Here is a 14,662-nt window from a genome sequence, read left to right on the forward strand (position 1 = left end):
ATTACCCCACCACACCCTGTCCTGATTTTTCACACTTGCTGTCTGGTCAGCCTAGGTGGGGGGTGTGGAGAAGGCAGCAGGAAGTAACCCTGGCGGGGGGGGGGGAGAGGAACCACTCCCCCTCCAGCTCACCTCCGCCTCCTCCCCCGAGCGCGCCGCCACTCCGCTTCTACCCCTCCCTCCCAGGCTTGAAATGCGGCGCGCCCGGGGGAGGAGGTGGGGCTGGGGATTTGGGGAAGGGGTTGGAATGGGGCAGGGAAGGGGCGGAGTTGGGGCAGGGCTTGGGGGGGGGGGGGGCGCAGGAAAATTTTTTTGCTTGGGGCAGCAAAAAACTTGGAGCCGGCCCTGGATGCTGAGGAGTGAGCAGTGCCTTGCCCCCCCCCCCCCCACTCATGCACCAGCCAGTACAGCTGAGCCAACGTGTCAAGGCAAGTAATCTGAACTAGGTATAGAGGTGAAGCAGATTCTCCCCACCTCCTCTTGGAGCAAGAGCGGGGAGCTAGCCTGTGACTCTCAGAATGACAGACTGGTTCCTGTTCCGCTCATGAGCAGTGTAACTATCTTTCCTTGGGGATGGTGTCACAACTGAGTCTACAGTAATTACATCCTGACTCCTACAAATCCCAGCTGTAGTTTAAGATGTATTTCTTCGTCAGTTTTGCTGAGCAGAGTGCTAGTAATTTCCTTTCCTCGTTTATTGCCGTTTTTCATCCTAGGCGTGTCAGGACATCATCTGCACTTCAGGAATGGAAAAGACTAATTAGGGCCTCTAGTTTATCCCTCTGGCATTGCAGAATTGTTCCCTGTTTACGTGTGTTTTGTATAGTCTACGTTTAAATGTGTCAAGCAATGTGGCTGCTACCACACCCTGTGAAAAATGATTCCTTGATATTCAGCCTAAATTTTCCCCTCCAGTAATTTAATCTCAATAATTAATTTTCATTCTATTCAGCACAGCAGCACAGAGGTTTGGAATTCTACTACTACCTAGCTGCCAGGCTAGAATGGTAGAAGTAGACCGAGGGACAGGGGTAGGTGGGCAGAGTGCAAGTGACGTGGACATAGGTACATGCGAATGTGGCTATAACACGGCTCTGGAATGTATGTATTTGTGCATGCACATTTACAATTGGCTTCTGCAGAGAATAATGCATGTGACTAAATGTGTTCTCTGCACACATTTGTACTGGTCAAATTGTATCACTCCAATGTACACAGGAACTGTGAATGCAACATGGGAACAAACACAGCCAAAGCAGACTCATCGAATCATAGAATCACAGGGTTAGAAGGGACTGCCAGGATCATCCAGTCTCACTCACTGCCAAGATGCAGGATTTGTTGTGTCGAAACCATCCAAGGCAGGTGGCTCTTCAGCCTCCTTTTGAAAACCTCCAGTGAAAGATTCCATGACTTCCCTAGGCACTTTGTTCCATTGTCCTGCTGTTTTTACAGTTAGGAAGTTTTTCCTGAGATGTAAACCGAATCTGCCAGGCTGCAGTTTGAAGCCTTTTGTCCTGCCCTCCGTGACACGAGAGAACAATTTTTTCCATCTTTTTTATGGCAGCCTTTCAAGGATTTGAAGACCATTATCATATTCCCCCTTAATCTCCTCTTTTCCAAACTAAACACACCCAGTTCCTTCAGCCTTTGCTCACATGGCTGCATTCCACCCCTTTGATTAACTTTGTCGCTCACCTGTGGATCCTTTCTAGTCAGGCCCGAGCAGCGAAGTGTGTGTGGGGGAAACAAACCTGCCGCTCGGCCAGAGCGGCGAAGGGGCGAGGGGGGAACAAACCTGCCAGCCATCCGAAGCAGCGAAGTGGGGGTGGGAAATCTGTCGGCCGGTCGGAGTGACGGGGCGGGGAGGGGGAGGGGGATAGGCGTGAAACAAACCTGCCGGCTGGAGCAGCGAAGGGTGGGGGGGCGTGAAACAAACCACCCGGCCGGCTGGAGCAGCGAAGGGAAGAAAAAACAAAAAACCAAAAAGAAAAAACAATACCTGCAGGGTGGCGGGTGCAGGGGGACTCCCAGCCCTACAGCCCCCAGGCAGCGGAGTGCACACCCCAGCTAGCGGGGTAGGGGGGAGAGAGAAGGGGGGCGGCCAGGGCTTCCTTAAGCGGGGCGCTCGCCATGCGGCCCCTCCCGCCGCGCCGCCTGCTGGGAGGGCTCCATGCCGCTCCGGTGGGCAGGCAGAGAAGGATGTGGGCTGCCGTGCGGGACTTGCTGCAGACCTGGCACCGCTCCCAGCAGCTCCCCTCCTCCGCGCTGCCGCCCCCTACAGGGCGGCAGGAGCAGCAAACCAAAATGAAAAAAACCTGCAGGGGCGGCGGAGGCGGCGAAGCACAAAAGAAAAAAAAAAAAGGATTGGGCGGGAAGCCGCCCCTTTAATCTGCTGCCCCAAGCACAAGCTGGCTCAGCTGGTGCCTGGAGCCGGCCCTGTTTCTAGTTTCTCTAGTTCCTTTCTATACATTGGTGACCAAAACTGGACACCGTACTCCAGCTGAGGCCTAACCAGCCCCGAGCAGAGCAGTATTATCACCTCCAGTGTCTTGCATGCTGTGTCTCTGTTAATGCAACCCAAAATTGCATTTGCTTTTTTTGCAACAGCATCGCATTGCTGACTCATGCTGAGGGTGTGATCCACCACAGCTCCCAGCTCCTTCTCAGCAGTGCTGCTGCCACGCCAGTTATTCCCCATTCTGTATTTGTGCATTTGGTTTTTCTTCCCTAAATGTAGCACCTTATATTTGTCTTTGTTGAATTTCATTTTCATATTCTTAAAAAAAAATTTAAAATATTCACAGGAATTTTTTCCCCACAATTTTCCCAGCTCTACTCTGCAACAAAGTCTAATATGTTGAGAGTGCCTTTAACGACTGCAAAACTTGAACTGTCTGTGTTAGAAAATTAATCCAACATTGCATGTCTCTGGACAAAATTAGTCTTTTTCTTATTCTAGGAAAATGCTGAAAAACAACAGTAAACCCAAAGAAGAAAAAGGCATGCCAAAAGATGTGCTTATCATTCCTCCGAGACCTGGGACACCTAAACTCTTTCAAGCTGCCCTGGCAGCTGCAGGAAAGATGGGAGGCAGAGGAAAACTTGCCCATATCAGATGGAAATTGAGAGAGCTGAAAGCAATGCAAGCTATGCAGGTAAGGACCAAGGATTGGAGTTTTTGATCTTTCATTCACAATGAAACTATCGTCTTGCAACACCGTTCATGGAGACTTAACAAGAAACAGCAGAGAGTCTATATTTCAGCTGAACAATAATGAACCATTGGTTGATCACAATCTACATGTTCTTTCTTTTTTTCTTTCTTTCTTTTACTTTTCTGCTTGGACTATCTACAAGGGTGCCAACTGATGGCAATCATGGACAGAAATTTGTCCATAAGGAAATCAGCTGAGATAACCAACTCATTTCATATGAGAGCAATATGGAAGAGTGGTCCTAGATGGATTGAGGAAACCCTTGCAGGAAGGCGTTGTAATCCAGTGGGCTAATGTACGAACTTGATCTGTGGCCTAGCAGAACACATTAGCTTTTCACTTGAGGAGATCCTAATAATGTGAAAAATTTAGGTCTCATTCTAGTCTGCAGTGGACATATATCCACATCACACACCACTCTACTGTGTAACATTCATAGAGCCAATCCATATTATGTTAAAGAGACAGACAAGTACGCAGCCAGACATCCAACATCCACAGGGAAGTATATTGGTCCAGCTTTGTAGCCGTGTGACTGTAGCAGAAGTCACGCTCCAGTATTCAATAGTGGTTCTGTCTGCATATGATTTGCTGAATTTAAAAGAAGTAAAAGCCTTAATATGAATATACTAAAGGACTGTGCTTGTATTAATTAGCTATACCTGTGTATTATAATCACTATATTATACAGACAGTATCATAACTGAAAGTCTTTGCTTAGTAGTAGTGTTAAGGTCCCATGGTAAAGAGGGCTGTATAAGTATTTAGAAAGACACATAGAACAATGAAATATATTTCTAGCCTCCTTCGTAAAAGAATAAGAAGGCTTCGTACACTTAAATGCTGTAACAAGAATTAAAGAATAGTTCAAAGTGGCAGAGAATATAGATGCTGACATACACAACACTTTCTGGATAGTAATGGAGAATGAATTCCGTAATTAAGGCATTCCATTCGTAACCCACATCAACACAGGTAGGTCTTTGTCCTTCTCCAGTCGCTGGTTCGCATAAAAAGGTCTCTGAGACGGCTGCTGCTAATTGATGTAAGATGGAGAGGCCGATGCTTTTAGAGAGAGAGATCCAGGTTAGGCCCAGCTGGCAACTTATCCAGTGGGCTGTTACACATTATTGCAAAACTAGTACCATGGTAAACTAGGATAAATCCTGGGGATATTTCAGATTAGAATTGAAGCACAATGACTAAACTGTATGAAGAAAGCTTCCACAATTTACTTGCATTATAATGATGTGGAACCTGCGGGATGTCCATTAGCCTGGATAGGGTACCTGACAGGAGTTTTGTTTGTATAAAGCGCCTCCCGATAGATCTGATGAAAGAGTAGATTCAATGTTTGGAGAGGCAGGTGGAAACCATGGCTGAGTTTCGAAGGGGGGTTGAATGGAGGGGTGGAAAGTGAGAGGAGGCTGAAAGGAAACCTCGAGACTTGCAGATGCAAGCTGGACTAGAGAACTGGGAGGGTAGATACTGGGTGAGGATGTGGTTGGGGTAAGCATGTGACTGAGAACAAGGCAGAGGAAAAGACAGGCTAGCAAAGGAGAAATAGAGTTGAGGAACCGGTTTGTTGAGTTGGAAACTGAAAGGGTGCAGGACGCCGTAACAGAAGTTGGGAGGCAAGGAAGAAGAGAAGAGCAGCTAGTCCTACAAGAAGAGGGGAAAAGTCATGGACATAGCCAGAGTTCGAAGCCTTGAGAGAAGAGAGGATGTAGGATAGAAGACCACAAATGAGAACAAAAGACAACAGGATTTGCAGCCAGAAAGAAGTGAAGGAGGAAGGCTGGAGAATTGCACCAGCACCAGGAAGATGCAGATCTACATGACTGGGGACTCCCTACTAAGAAGAACAGACAGGCCTGTCGTCAAAGGTGATCCAGAGAGCAGGATGGTGTGCTGTCTGCTGGGAGCTAAGATACAGGATGTGGACCTGAGGCTGAAGATGATCTTAATGGGAGAAGGAAAGAATCCACTGATTGTCCTTCATGTGGGAACAAATGATACCTCTAGATTCTCACTAGAACGCATCAAGGGGGAGGGTATGCAAGGCTACGGACAATGCTTAAAGAAACAGAGGCTCAGGTTATCTTTAGTGGAATTCTGCCTTTCCCTAGAGGAGAACGAAGGCAAACCAAGGAGGGCTTTGGGATGTTTGACCACTGGGAGGCATTCATGGACAGAGGACTGTTCTCATGGGATGGACTCCACCTGAGTAGGGAGAGAAATAGACTTCTGGGATGGAGGTTGGGAACAGATGAAAAGATCTTGAAAGTAGGAATTTGGGGGCAATGTTTGGAAGATGCTCATGTAATCTCCAAGCCTGATGCTAATATTGAGCAGGAGGAAAATCAAGTAAGAGAGGATGCAGCAATGGAGAAAGGAACAACAGAGGGTAGGAGAAAGGACATCAAGGGGAAAGATAGTGTCATTGATTTTGGCAACAACGGTCAGGTCGGCGATACTGGCAGTATAATGACTGTACCTAAGCAGACGAGGAATCTGGGCAAAGCCAACCAGAAACAACTAAGATGCCTGTACATCAAGGCAAGAAGCCTGGGTAACAAAATGGAGGAACTAGAATTCCGGGTGCAGGAAGTGAAAAGAGATATCATAAGGATAACAGAAACATGGTGGAATAGTAGTCAGGGCTAGAGTACAGGTATTGAAGGGTACCTGATGTTCAGGAAGGACAGAAATAGAGGTAAAGGTGTTGGAGTAGCATTGTATATCAATGGCAATGCAGCATGTAAGGAAATTACAAATCATGGTATAGATCAAATGGAATCTGTTTGGGTCAAAATCACTTTGGGGAAGAAAGCTCTCAGATAGTGCTTGGGGTCTGCCAGAGACTCCCAGGGTCTGATTTGGATATGGATAGAGACTTTTAAAATATTTTTAATGAAATAAATACTACTGGGAGTTGAGTGATTATAAGAGACTTTAATTTTCCAGATATAGATTGGAGGACAAGGGCTACTAGTAATAGTAGGGCCCAGATATTCCTGGATGTGATAGCTGACAGATTTCTTCACCAAATAGTCAAACCAACAAGAGGTGATGCCATTTTAGGTTTAGTATTGGTAAGTAGCGAAGACCTCAGAAGAACTAGTTGTACAGGACAGTCTTGGTTCGAGTGATCATGAGCTAATTCCATCTAAACTAAAAATAGAAGAATAAACAAAAATAGATCTGCAACTAGGGTCCTTGATTTCAAAAGGGCAAACTTTAAAAAAACTAAGGGGAGTAGTTAGGGAAGTGGCCTGGGCTGAAGAACTCAAGGATCTGAATGTGGTGGAGGCTTGGAATTACTTGGTCAGTTACAGAAGCTATCTGAAGCCTGCAACCCAAGCAAGGGGAAAAAATTTCTAGGGAAGGCAGACCAAACTGGATGAAGATGCATTTCAGCCAGGTTATTAAGAGAAAGTAGAAAGCCTACAAGGAATGGAAGATAGGGTGGATCCGCAAGGAAAGCTACATCTTGGAGGTCAGAAAGTGTAGGGGAAAAGTGAGAACTACCAAAAGCCAAGCAAATTTGGACCTTGCAGAGGAACTTAAAAAAACAATAGTAAAAGGTTTTTTAGCCATGTAAATATTTTTTAAAAAACAGGAAAGAAGTGGGACAGCTAAGCATTGAGGACAGGGTGGAGATGAAAGATAATTGAGGCATGGCCCAACACCTAAATGAGTACTTTGCCTCAGTTTTTAATAAGGATAATGAGGAGCTTAGGGGTAGTGGCAAAGTGGCTAATGAGAACAAGGATATGGAAGTAGAAATGAGCACATCCGAGTGAAGGTCAAAGTCAAACAGCTTAATGCGACCAAATCAGGGGATCCAGATAATCTTCATCCAAGAATATTACAGGAACTGGGACACAAAATTGCAAGCCCAATATCAAGGATTTTTAATTAATCTGTAAACTCAGGGTTCATACCCTATGGTTCATACCCTAATATAGTACTTATTGTTAAGAAAGGAAAAAAAGTGATCCAGGAAACTACAGGCCTGTTAGTTTGACCTCAGTTGTATGCAAGCTCTTGAACAGATTTTGGAAAAAAAAAAAAAAAGTAGTGAAGGACATAAAGGTAAATGATAATTCGGATAAAATACAACGTGATTTATCAAAAGGTGCCATATCAACCTGATCTCTTTCTTTGAGAAGATAACTGATTTTTTTAGACAAATGAAATTGAGTAGATCTAATCTATCTGGATTTCAGTAAGGCATTTGATACAGTTCCACATGGGAAATTAACCCTCATCTTCTCCAATTTAACTAATAATATGAAAATTGAAAGGTGGGTAAGGAACTGGTTAAAGAGGAATCTACAGTGGGTCAAACTGAAAGGTGAACTGTCAGGCTGGAGGGAGGTTACTAGTGGAGTTCCTCAGGGATCAGTCTTGGGGCCAATCTTATTTCACATTTTCATTATGACCTTGCACAAAAAACAGGAGTGGTCTAACAAAATTTGCAGATGACACAAAGGTGGGAGATATTGCCAATATGGAGGAGGACCAGAATATCATACAAAATAATGTGGATGACCTTGAAAATTGGAGTAACAGAAATATGATGAAATTAATAGTGCAAAGTGAAAGGTCATGCATTTGGATTAACAACAAGATTTTTTGCTATAAATTGGGGACATATCAGTTGTAAGCAACAGAGAAGAAAGACCTGGGTGTATTGGTCAATCAGAGGATGACTGTGAGCAACCAATGTGATGTGACCATGAAAAAAGCTAATGCAATCCAAGGATGCATCAGGCAAGGCATTTCCAGTGGAGATAGGGAAGAGTTATTACCATTATACAAGGCACAGGTGAGACCTCTCTGGAGTATTGTATGCAATTCTGGCCTCCCATGTTTAAGAAGGATGAATTCAAACTGGAACAGGTGCAGAGAAGGGCTAGTAGGATGATTCAAGGAATGGAAAACCTACCTTACAAGAGGACATTTAAGGCACTTGGCTCATTTAGCCTAACCAAACAAAGGCCAAGGGGAGATATGATTGCTCACTGTAAATACATCAGAGAGAGAAAAACCTGGGAGGGAGAGGAGTTATTTAAGTTAAGTGCCAATGTTGGCACATGAACAAATGGATATAAACTGGCCATCAAGTTTAGGCTTGAAATTAGACAAAGGTTTCCAACTGGCCGAGGAGTGACATTCTAGAAGAAGCCCCCCAAAAGGATCAGAGGGGACAGAAAACCTTAATGGTTTCAAGACTGAGCTTGATAAGTTTATGGTGGGGATGGTATGAGGAGACTGCATGCAATGCCATGTGGCCATCTGTGACTGCTGATAGCAAATTTCTGCAACGGCCGGAGGTGGGACGCTAAATGGGAAGGGCTCTGAGTCACTACAGTGAATTCTTTCCTGGGTGTCTGGCTGGTGGGTCTCGCCAACATGCTCAGGGTCTAACTGTTTGCCATATTTGGGGTCGGGAAGGAATTTTCCCACAGGTCAAATTGGCAGAGACCCTTGAGGTTTTTCGTCTTCCTCTGCAGCATGGGGCACGGGCCACTTGCTGGTCTGAACTAGAGCAGATGGTGAATTCTCTGTAACTTGAAGTCTTTAAATCTTGATTTGAGGATGTCAGTAACTCAGCCAGAGGTTATGGGTCCATTACAGGAGTGGGTGGGTGAGGTTCTGTGGCTTGCAATGTGCAGGAGGTCAGACGAGATGATCATGATGGTCCCTACTGGCCTTAAAGTCTGTGAGTCTTTGATCTCTAGCTGTTTCTTGAGCATATAAGTCACCTTCCCCTACCAAAAGGAAAAACATCATAGTGAGGTGAAATCTTGATAACGAGTTCGGACTCAGCAAAATGGCTTGAAATTCTCCTTTCTCTCTCTGCCAGACACATTAATTCATGTTACTAATACTGTGGTAGTGCCTAAGGGTCCCAATCATAGATTAGGGTCTCATCACTTTTACTTTGTTTTATTTGTGTTCCAGGAATCCAGTTCCACTCCAGTTCTGCTGAAGTTACCAGTCCGCCATGATTCATCTAGAGCCTCCTGTAAATCAGGTGACCACACTGACAAGGAGGATATCATCTCAAAGTCTTCAGATAATTCAGTCTTTATTCGCATGAGTCCTGCCCCACAAAGCAGCGAACAGATTCTTTCTGTGGAAGTTTCAGACAAGGAAGAAAAGAAATGAAAAGCAAACAACCCGCTGTCCCTCTTAGAAAGCCACTGCCATGAGTTTCAGCCAGACAACTGCATCCTATAGAAGCTTTTACTGGTTTCCGATTTCTGTTCAATGGCTTTAAGCGTCGCTCATGAAGCCATCTTGATATGCTCTGCCTTTCTTGGGTATTTAGACCACAAGGCTGCTGTTGATAAGGCTCTTTGCCATAGGGCCCAGAACTGTACAAAGCTTCTACACTTTGGAAGTCAACATTTATTGAACTCCTTCATAAACATTCCCACTAAATACCCGGCCAACCCTCCTGCCTCCAAATCCAGCCTTACAGTGAGGGAGCCTTGCAGTAATGAATACTGGCTTTTTCCAGTTCTGAATCGTTAGTGTCTGTTTGCATCAGAGATCAGTGCAGCCCCTTCTAAAGGTTGCAGTTGTTTTCCCCCCCTTAATGTGACTCATAATTTACTCAAAACAAACAGAAGAAAAGCCAAGATTCCTGTCCATTTGCTGCAAGGCTGTCATAGACGATGCTGTGTAAGACGCGGAAATGATGGAAAAACCAACATGGTTCTAAAGAACAGCAAAGAAAATTAGCATAACTGATAGCCTGAAAGACAGGACTTCTCCCGAGTTCAGAATTCTGAGATATGCAAACAAGCCCGTAATGTGTTTTAATGGGGTGTGTGTGTCACCATATGAACACAGCTTGGTTTCATAGGCTGATCAACATTTTTAACATCATCTTTGCAATTCCTTTGTTACTTGCTGGATCTCAGGCCCTCTGCCTATAAGGAAGCAGGCTACTGCTTCGCACAAAGCTTATTATTGCAATACTTTGCTCGTCATCTCTTTGGTTCGGTGCTCACCCAATAGACAGTACTGTGGTCGGGACTCAGGCTGAACAAAAATTGATCTTTTGGTTCAGTGTCTGAACCAAGAAATCTCATTTGGGTTGAAGGAACATTTCCCTTCTTCTTTGCCTAAAGAAGAAATAAGATGTTTGCTACATGGGGCAGTCCCAAAATGTATTAAAATAGAATTCCACTCATTCAACAAATACTCATGCTCTAATTAGTAGTGCAGACCTCAGAAGTTTACATATGGAACGGCCATGCTGCTAAGAGAGTAGGATGCCACTGTAACAGTTACAGTCATATGTACATTATACATTTGTCACTTTTCAGATCTTATTTTACAGGGAAAGTTTTGGTATGAAATGACTGACCTTTACCTTACCCCTTCTTCACCATTTACTATCATGCCTACAAATGTTCTCCTTCCCAAGAATGGTCCTCGGAGAAGCTATGTGGGCTTCTCTGGGGGCAGAAATACATGTCAATGCTGATTAGCAGCATCTTGATTTCTGTTAAGAATTCTTACAGACCGCAGCACATTTAAGGAACTCAGATATGTTACAAGTACAGCTGAAGTCACCACTGCTCTTAACACTGCAGGGTAAAAGCCTGAGTTTTGATAAGAGAGTTGAAACTTCCCTGAATATTTCTTATCCCATGAAGATTTGTACATTATTTAGTTTCCTACATTTTGGTGGAAAGTGTATAGTATTTTTTCACTATATAAACATTTTAAAAGTCAAAACAGGAAATCTGTGCAAAAATTATAGGTGAAAATGGGTTTTGATTCCTGGGTATATTTTGATATGGTTTGTAAGGATAGTTTAAATGAATAATATGCCTTCTGCTGCAGTGGCTTTCATATTCCAAAGCATTTTCATTAAACTTTTAGATTATTGTTCATCCTGTGCGGATTCATTTCTGGATCAGAGAATGTGTTAAAAATTCTTGCTTATTTTAGCTTTGTCTATTAATTTGCTATACATCAACAAAACAAATTTATGTGCAAGCTTTTAGGACAATTTTCTCAGACTTAAAACAACCCCTAACTAATATTACAAATTTGTCATAGAGCTATGAGTCTTTATGCCATATTTCACGTGAGCACCTGGACAGACTCATCTTCTCGGTGCAAATCAAGAAGTTCAGTGGTAACATTTACCACAAAGCCAATTACACCGCTACCTCGATATAACGAATTTGGATATAACGCGGTAAAGCAGTGCTCCGGGGGTGGGGCAGGGCTGTGCACGCCGGTGGATCAAAGCAAGTTCAATATAACACGGTTTCACCTATAACGCAGTAAGATTTTTTGGCTCCCAAGGACAGCGTTATATCGAGGTAGAGGTGTAGCTAGACAATACACCCAGAATTCTAATATTTACTACTTGACTGATTTTTGTAAAAGTTCAGAGTGCCTTTCAGATGTCACCACATTTTTAATAGCAGCCGCCAGAAATTTTTGAACTCACTGTTATCAGAGGCTAACAGCCTGAAAAAGTCTCTCATTGAAATGCTGGCTCAATTGCCCCATAGGTTCTCACTGCCTCTAGTTTTTAACTGCATCTGGTTGTGCATGCTTTTGTTCCTCTTAGCTCTTCAAATTTCCTGCACAGCAAGAGTTTTTAAAAAGAAAGTCAATATGCTCAACATGTTGGCTCAGACCAGTGTCTAATTCTATCCCTGTTCCTGTTTCTTATATTTCCTTATTCTTTAATGTCACTTTAGAAGCATTGAAATCTTACATTTGTGGATGGGGAGGACCCCTAACCCATCCACAGACGCTTTCTACCATTTCGGCACCTATGCCAGTTATTATGGATTCATTCTCCCTGTTGTCTTTACTGTCCTCGCCTATTAATCAGGATCCTATGGGTTTTTTTTTCAATCTTCCATCTAGAAAGCACAGCACTGCTCTTTTCACATGCGTTCCTTTCTTACACACTCCTGGAACAAGCCCCTGACCTATGTCTGAGTTACTGACGTACTCAAATTGTGGTTTAAAGACCTCAAGGTGCAGAGAATCCTCCAGCAAGTGACCTGTGCCCCACGCTGCAGAGGAAGGCAAAAAAAACCCTCCAACAATGTGACTTCTTACCCGAACCTTATGTACACCTGACACGCCTGCCAAATTCCTCACATTCAAAACCTTCTTGAGACCTATTTCCCTCCACCAGCCCAATGCAGGGCAACAGAGAGGGTGGCCAATTCTGCCCGTTCTCCCCGCTTTTGTCTGTCTTGTCTGTTTAGAGTGTAAATTCTTTGGCACCAGGGCTCTCTCACTACGTCCATGTTCAGTAGAGCTGATTGCAAAACTTAGCTTAGACTGAAAATGCCAATGCGCTGAAGAGAACTGATTCACCAAATCAACTACAGATTTGACTCCACCTTCATCAAAACACACACAGGTTTCTGCTGGTGTTCCAAGATCCACAGGGTTCAAAAAAGAACTAGATAAGTGCCTGGAGGATGGGTCCATCAATGGCTATTAGCCAGGATGGGCGGGGATGGGGATGCCAGAAGCTGGGAATGGGTGACTTGGGATGGATCACTGGATGATTGCCTGTTCTGTTCATTCCCTCTGGAGCACCTGGCATTGGCCACTGTCAGAAGACAGGATACTGGGCTAGCTGGACCCTTGGTCTGACCCAGTGCGGCCGTTCTTATGTTCTTATGTTCCAGGAGCCCCAGCTCGGGGAGTCGGGAGTCGAGTCTCAGGGCAGAGCCAGGTCTCTAGGGGCTCTTGCTGTCTGCTATGCTCCCTGTCCGAGCCAGGGCTCCTGGCGCTTCCTTTGTCCCTGCCATGGAGCTGAAAGCCTGGTAGTTCCAGGACCAGCTCCCAGGGGTGCAGTTCTGGGGTAGCTCCGCCATGCAGACTGCCCCGGGCTGGAGATCCCAGGGCTCCTAGAGGCCTGGGCCAGTGACTCCCCAGGCTGCTCTGCTCCTGCATAGGCAGCTGGTAACTGGCCTCTGGGACTTTGAAAGCCCTCGGGTCCCTGGTCCTGGTGCAGTCCTTGTCCGTCTGGGTTTGGAATGAAGCCAATTCTGAAATAAAGAAACGTCTCACAAGCTGAAACCACCAGCTCTAGTGTACAGGGCCTAGCGCAGTGGGCCCGACACGGTGGTTGAGGCCTCTAAGCGCTATTGCAAAGCAAACACTAAAATAATAACCTATTACTGAGCCAACAACTTCATCCTGACTCTGCTCAACCCGTTGCGGGTTTGGCTTAGACTCTTCAGGGGCTAAACTAGAGGGATGCCCATGTTTTGTCAAGCACCCTGCTCAGCCCTAAGGGAGCGGCGACTGTCTGTGCTGCTTGGGCAGCTCCAGCTGACAGGGGATGGGGGGCAGCCTTACCCCTAAGGGAGGCAAACTGCCTGGGCTGGGCTGGGGCGGGCGTGCTACAGCCACAGGGCGGGCGCTTGGGAGGCTACACCCCCACCCCACTCTGCCTCCTTAGCCAGGGAGCCATGGCAAAGGCCCCTCCTCCGGCTGGGCTGGCCCCCCTCTTTGGTGAATCGAGGAGCAGCACTGAGGGGTGCCCAGGCCGTCGCCCCAGAGGACGTCTCTGGGGAGACCCTCCAGAAAGTAAATGCAGTGACTGTAGCAGGCCCTGCGGCGGGGCTCCCCACCAGTGTCCCTGTTCGACTGCCCTCACCGGGTTCACATTCCAGCCCGGAGAAGCCAGGGTAGCAATCACAGGTGTAGTTCCCGATGGTCTCCACGCACTCGCCGCGCTGGCTGCAGGAGGAACGCTGGCAAGACGCTGCAGAGATACAGCTGGGTTAGGATCCACCCTAACAGCTCCTTAGAGCCCAGTCAGAACCCGCCCCACTGCCCGGACCCTGCACTCCATCCCTGCTGCATTTCTTCACTGCGGGATTCTTTCACAGCCTGGTAAAGTCCTGGGAGAAAACCTGCTCTCAAAGGCCTTGGCTCAGGCCTTGCAAGAGCTCTTGGGGGGGCTAGATACCAGCCAGGGCACCCAAGCTTTGCCCAGCCAGGTGGCATTGGCACCTTGCCGGAAGCTTGGAGGCAGTGGCTGCTTTGCACAGATTGTCACACGGCTCTTGCACCCAGAGGCGCTGCCCGTGGACAGCGCTGAGCTGGACGGGTTGGCTGCCCTCTGGATTGAGATGGAGCATTGCATGCTGGGCCTGCAGGGGACACACCCAGGCATTGATCAGAGGGCAGCACGTGCCACGTTTGGCTATCAGGCTGTGCTTTGACCTCCCTATTTTCCCATGGGTCCTCTGCCTCACTCGGTGCGGAGGATGGACGGTGCTCACTGAATGAGGAGCTATTCAACTGAGTGTTTTCTCCTCACTGGTCAATGTGTGACCGCCCCTCCCCCCGGCCCCAGCCTTATTTACTGCACACGATACAAACCCTGCTCTGAAGACAGAATTATTCATTTCCCCAAA

The 14,662-nt window shown here is 46.1% G+C and overlaps 1 protein-coding gene across 1 annotated transcript in view; it reads left to right on the forward strand.

Annotated features, from left to right (window-relative positions):
• LOC120384656 (cyclic nucleotide-gated cation channel beta-1-like) overlaps positions 1-11,220 on the forward strand; it is a 43,123-nt gene extending 31,903 nt beyond the window's left edge. The window contains exons 16-17 of the mRNA XM_039503637.1: positions 2,963-3,158; positions 9,192-11,220. Coding sequence (XP_039359571.1) covers positions 2,963-3,158; positions 9,192-9,398 — 403 coding nt within the window. The 3' untranslated portion in view covers positions 9,399-11,220. The remainder of the gene's footprint in view (positions 1-2,962; positions 3,159-9,191) is intronic.
• Positions 11,221-14,662: the final 3,442 nt, after the last annotated feature.

This window comes from Mauremys reevesii, linkage group 16 (genome assembly GCF_016161935.1).
Source record: "Mauremys reevesii isolate NIE-2019 linkage group 16, ASM1616193v1, whole genome shotgun sequence".
NCBI lineage: Eukaryota > Metazoa > Chordata > Testudines > Geoemydidae > Mauremys > Mauremys reevesii.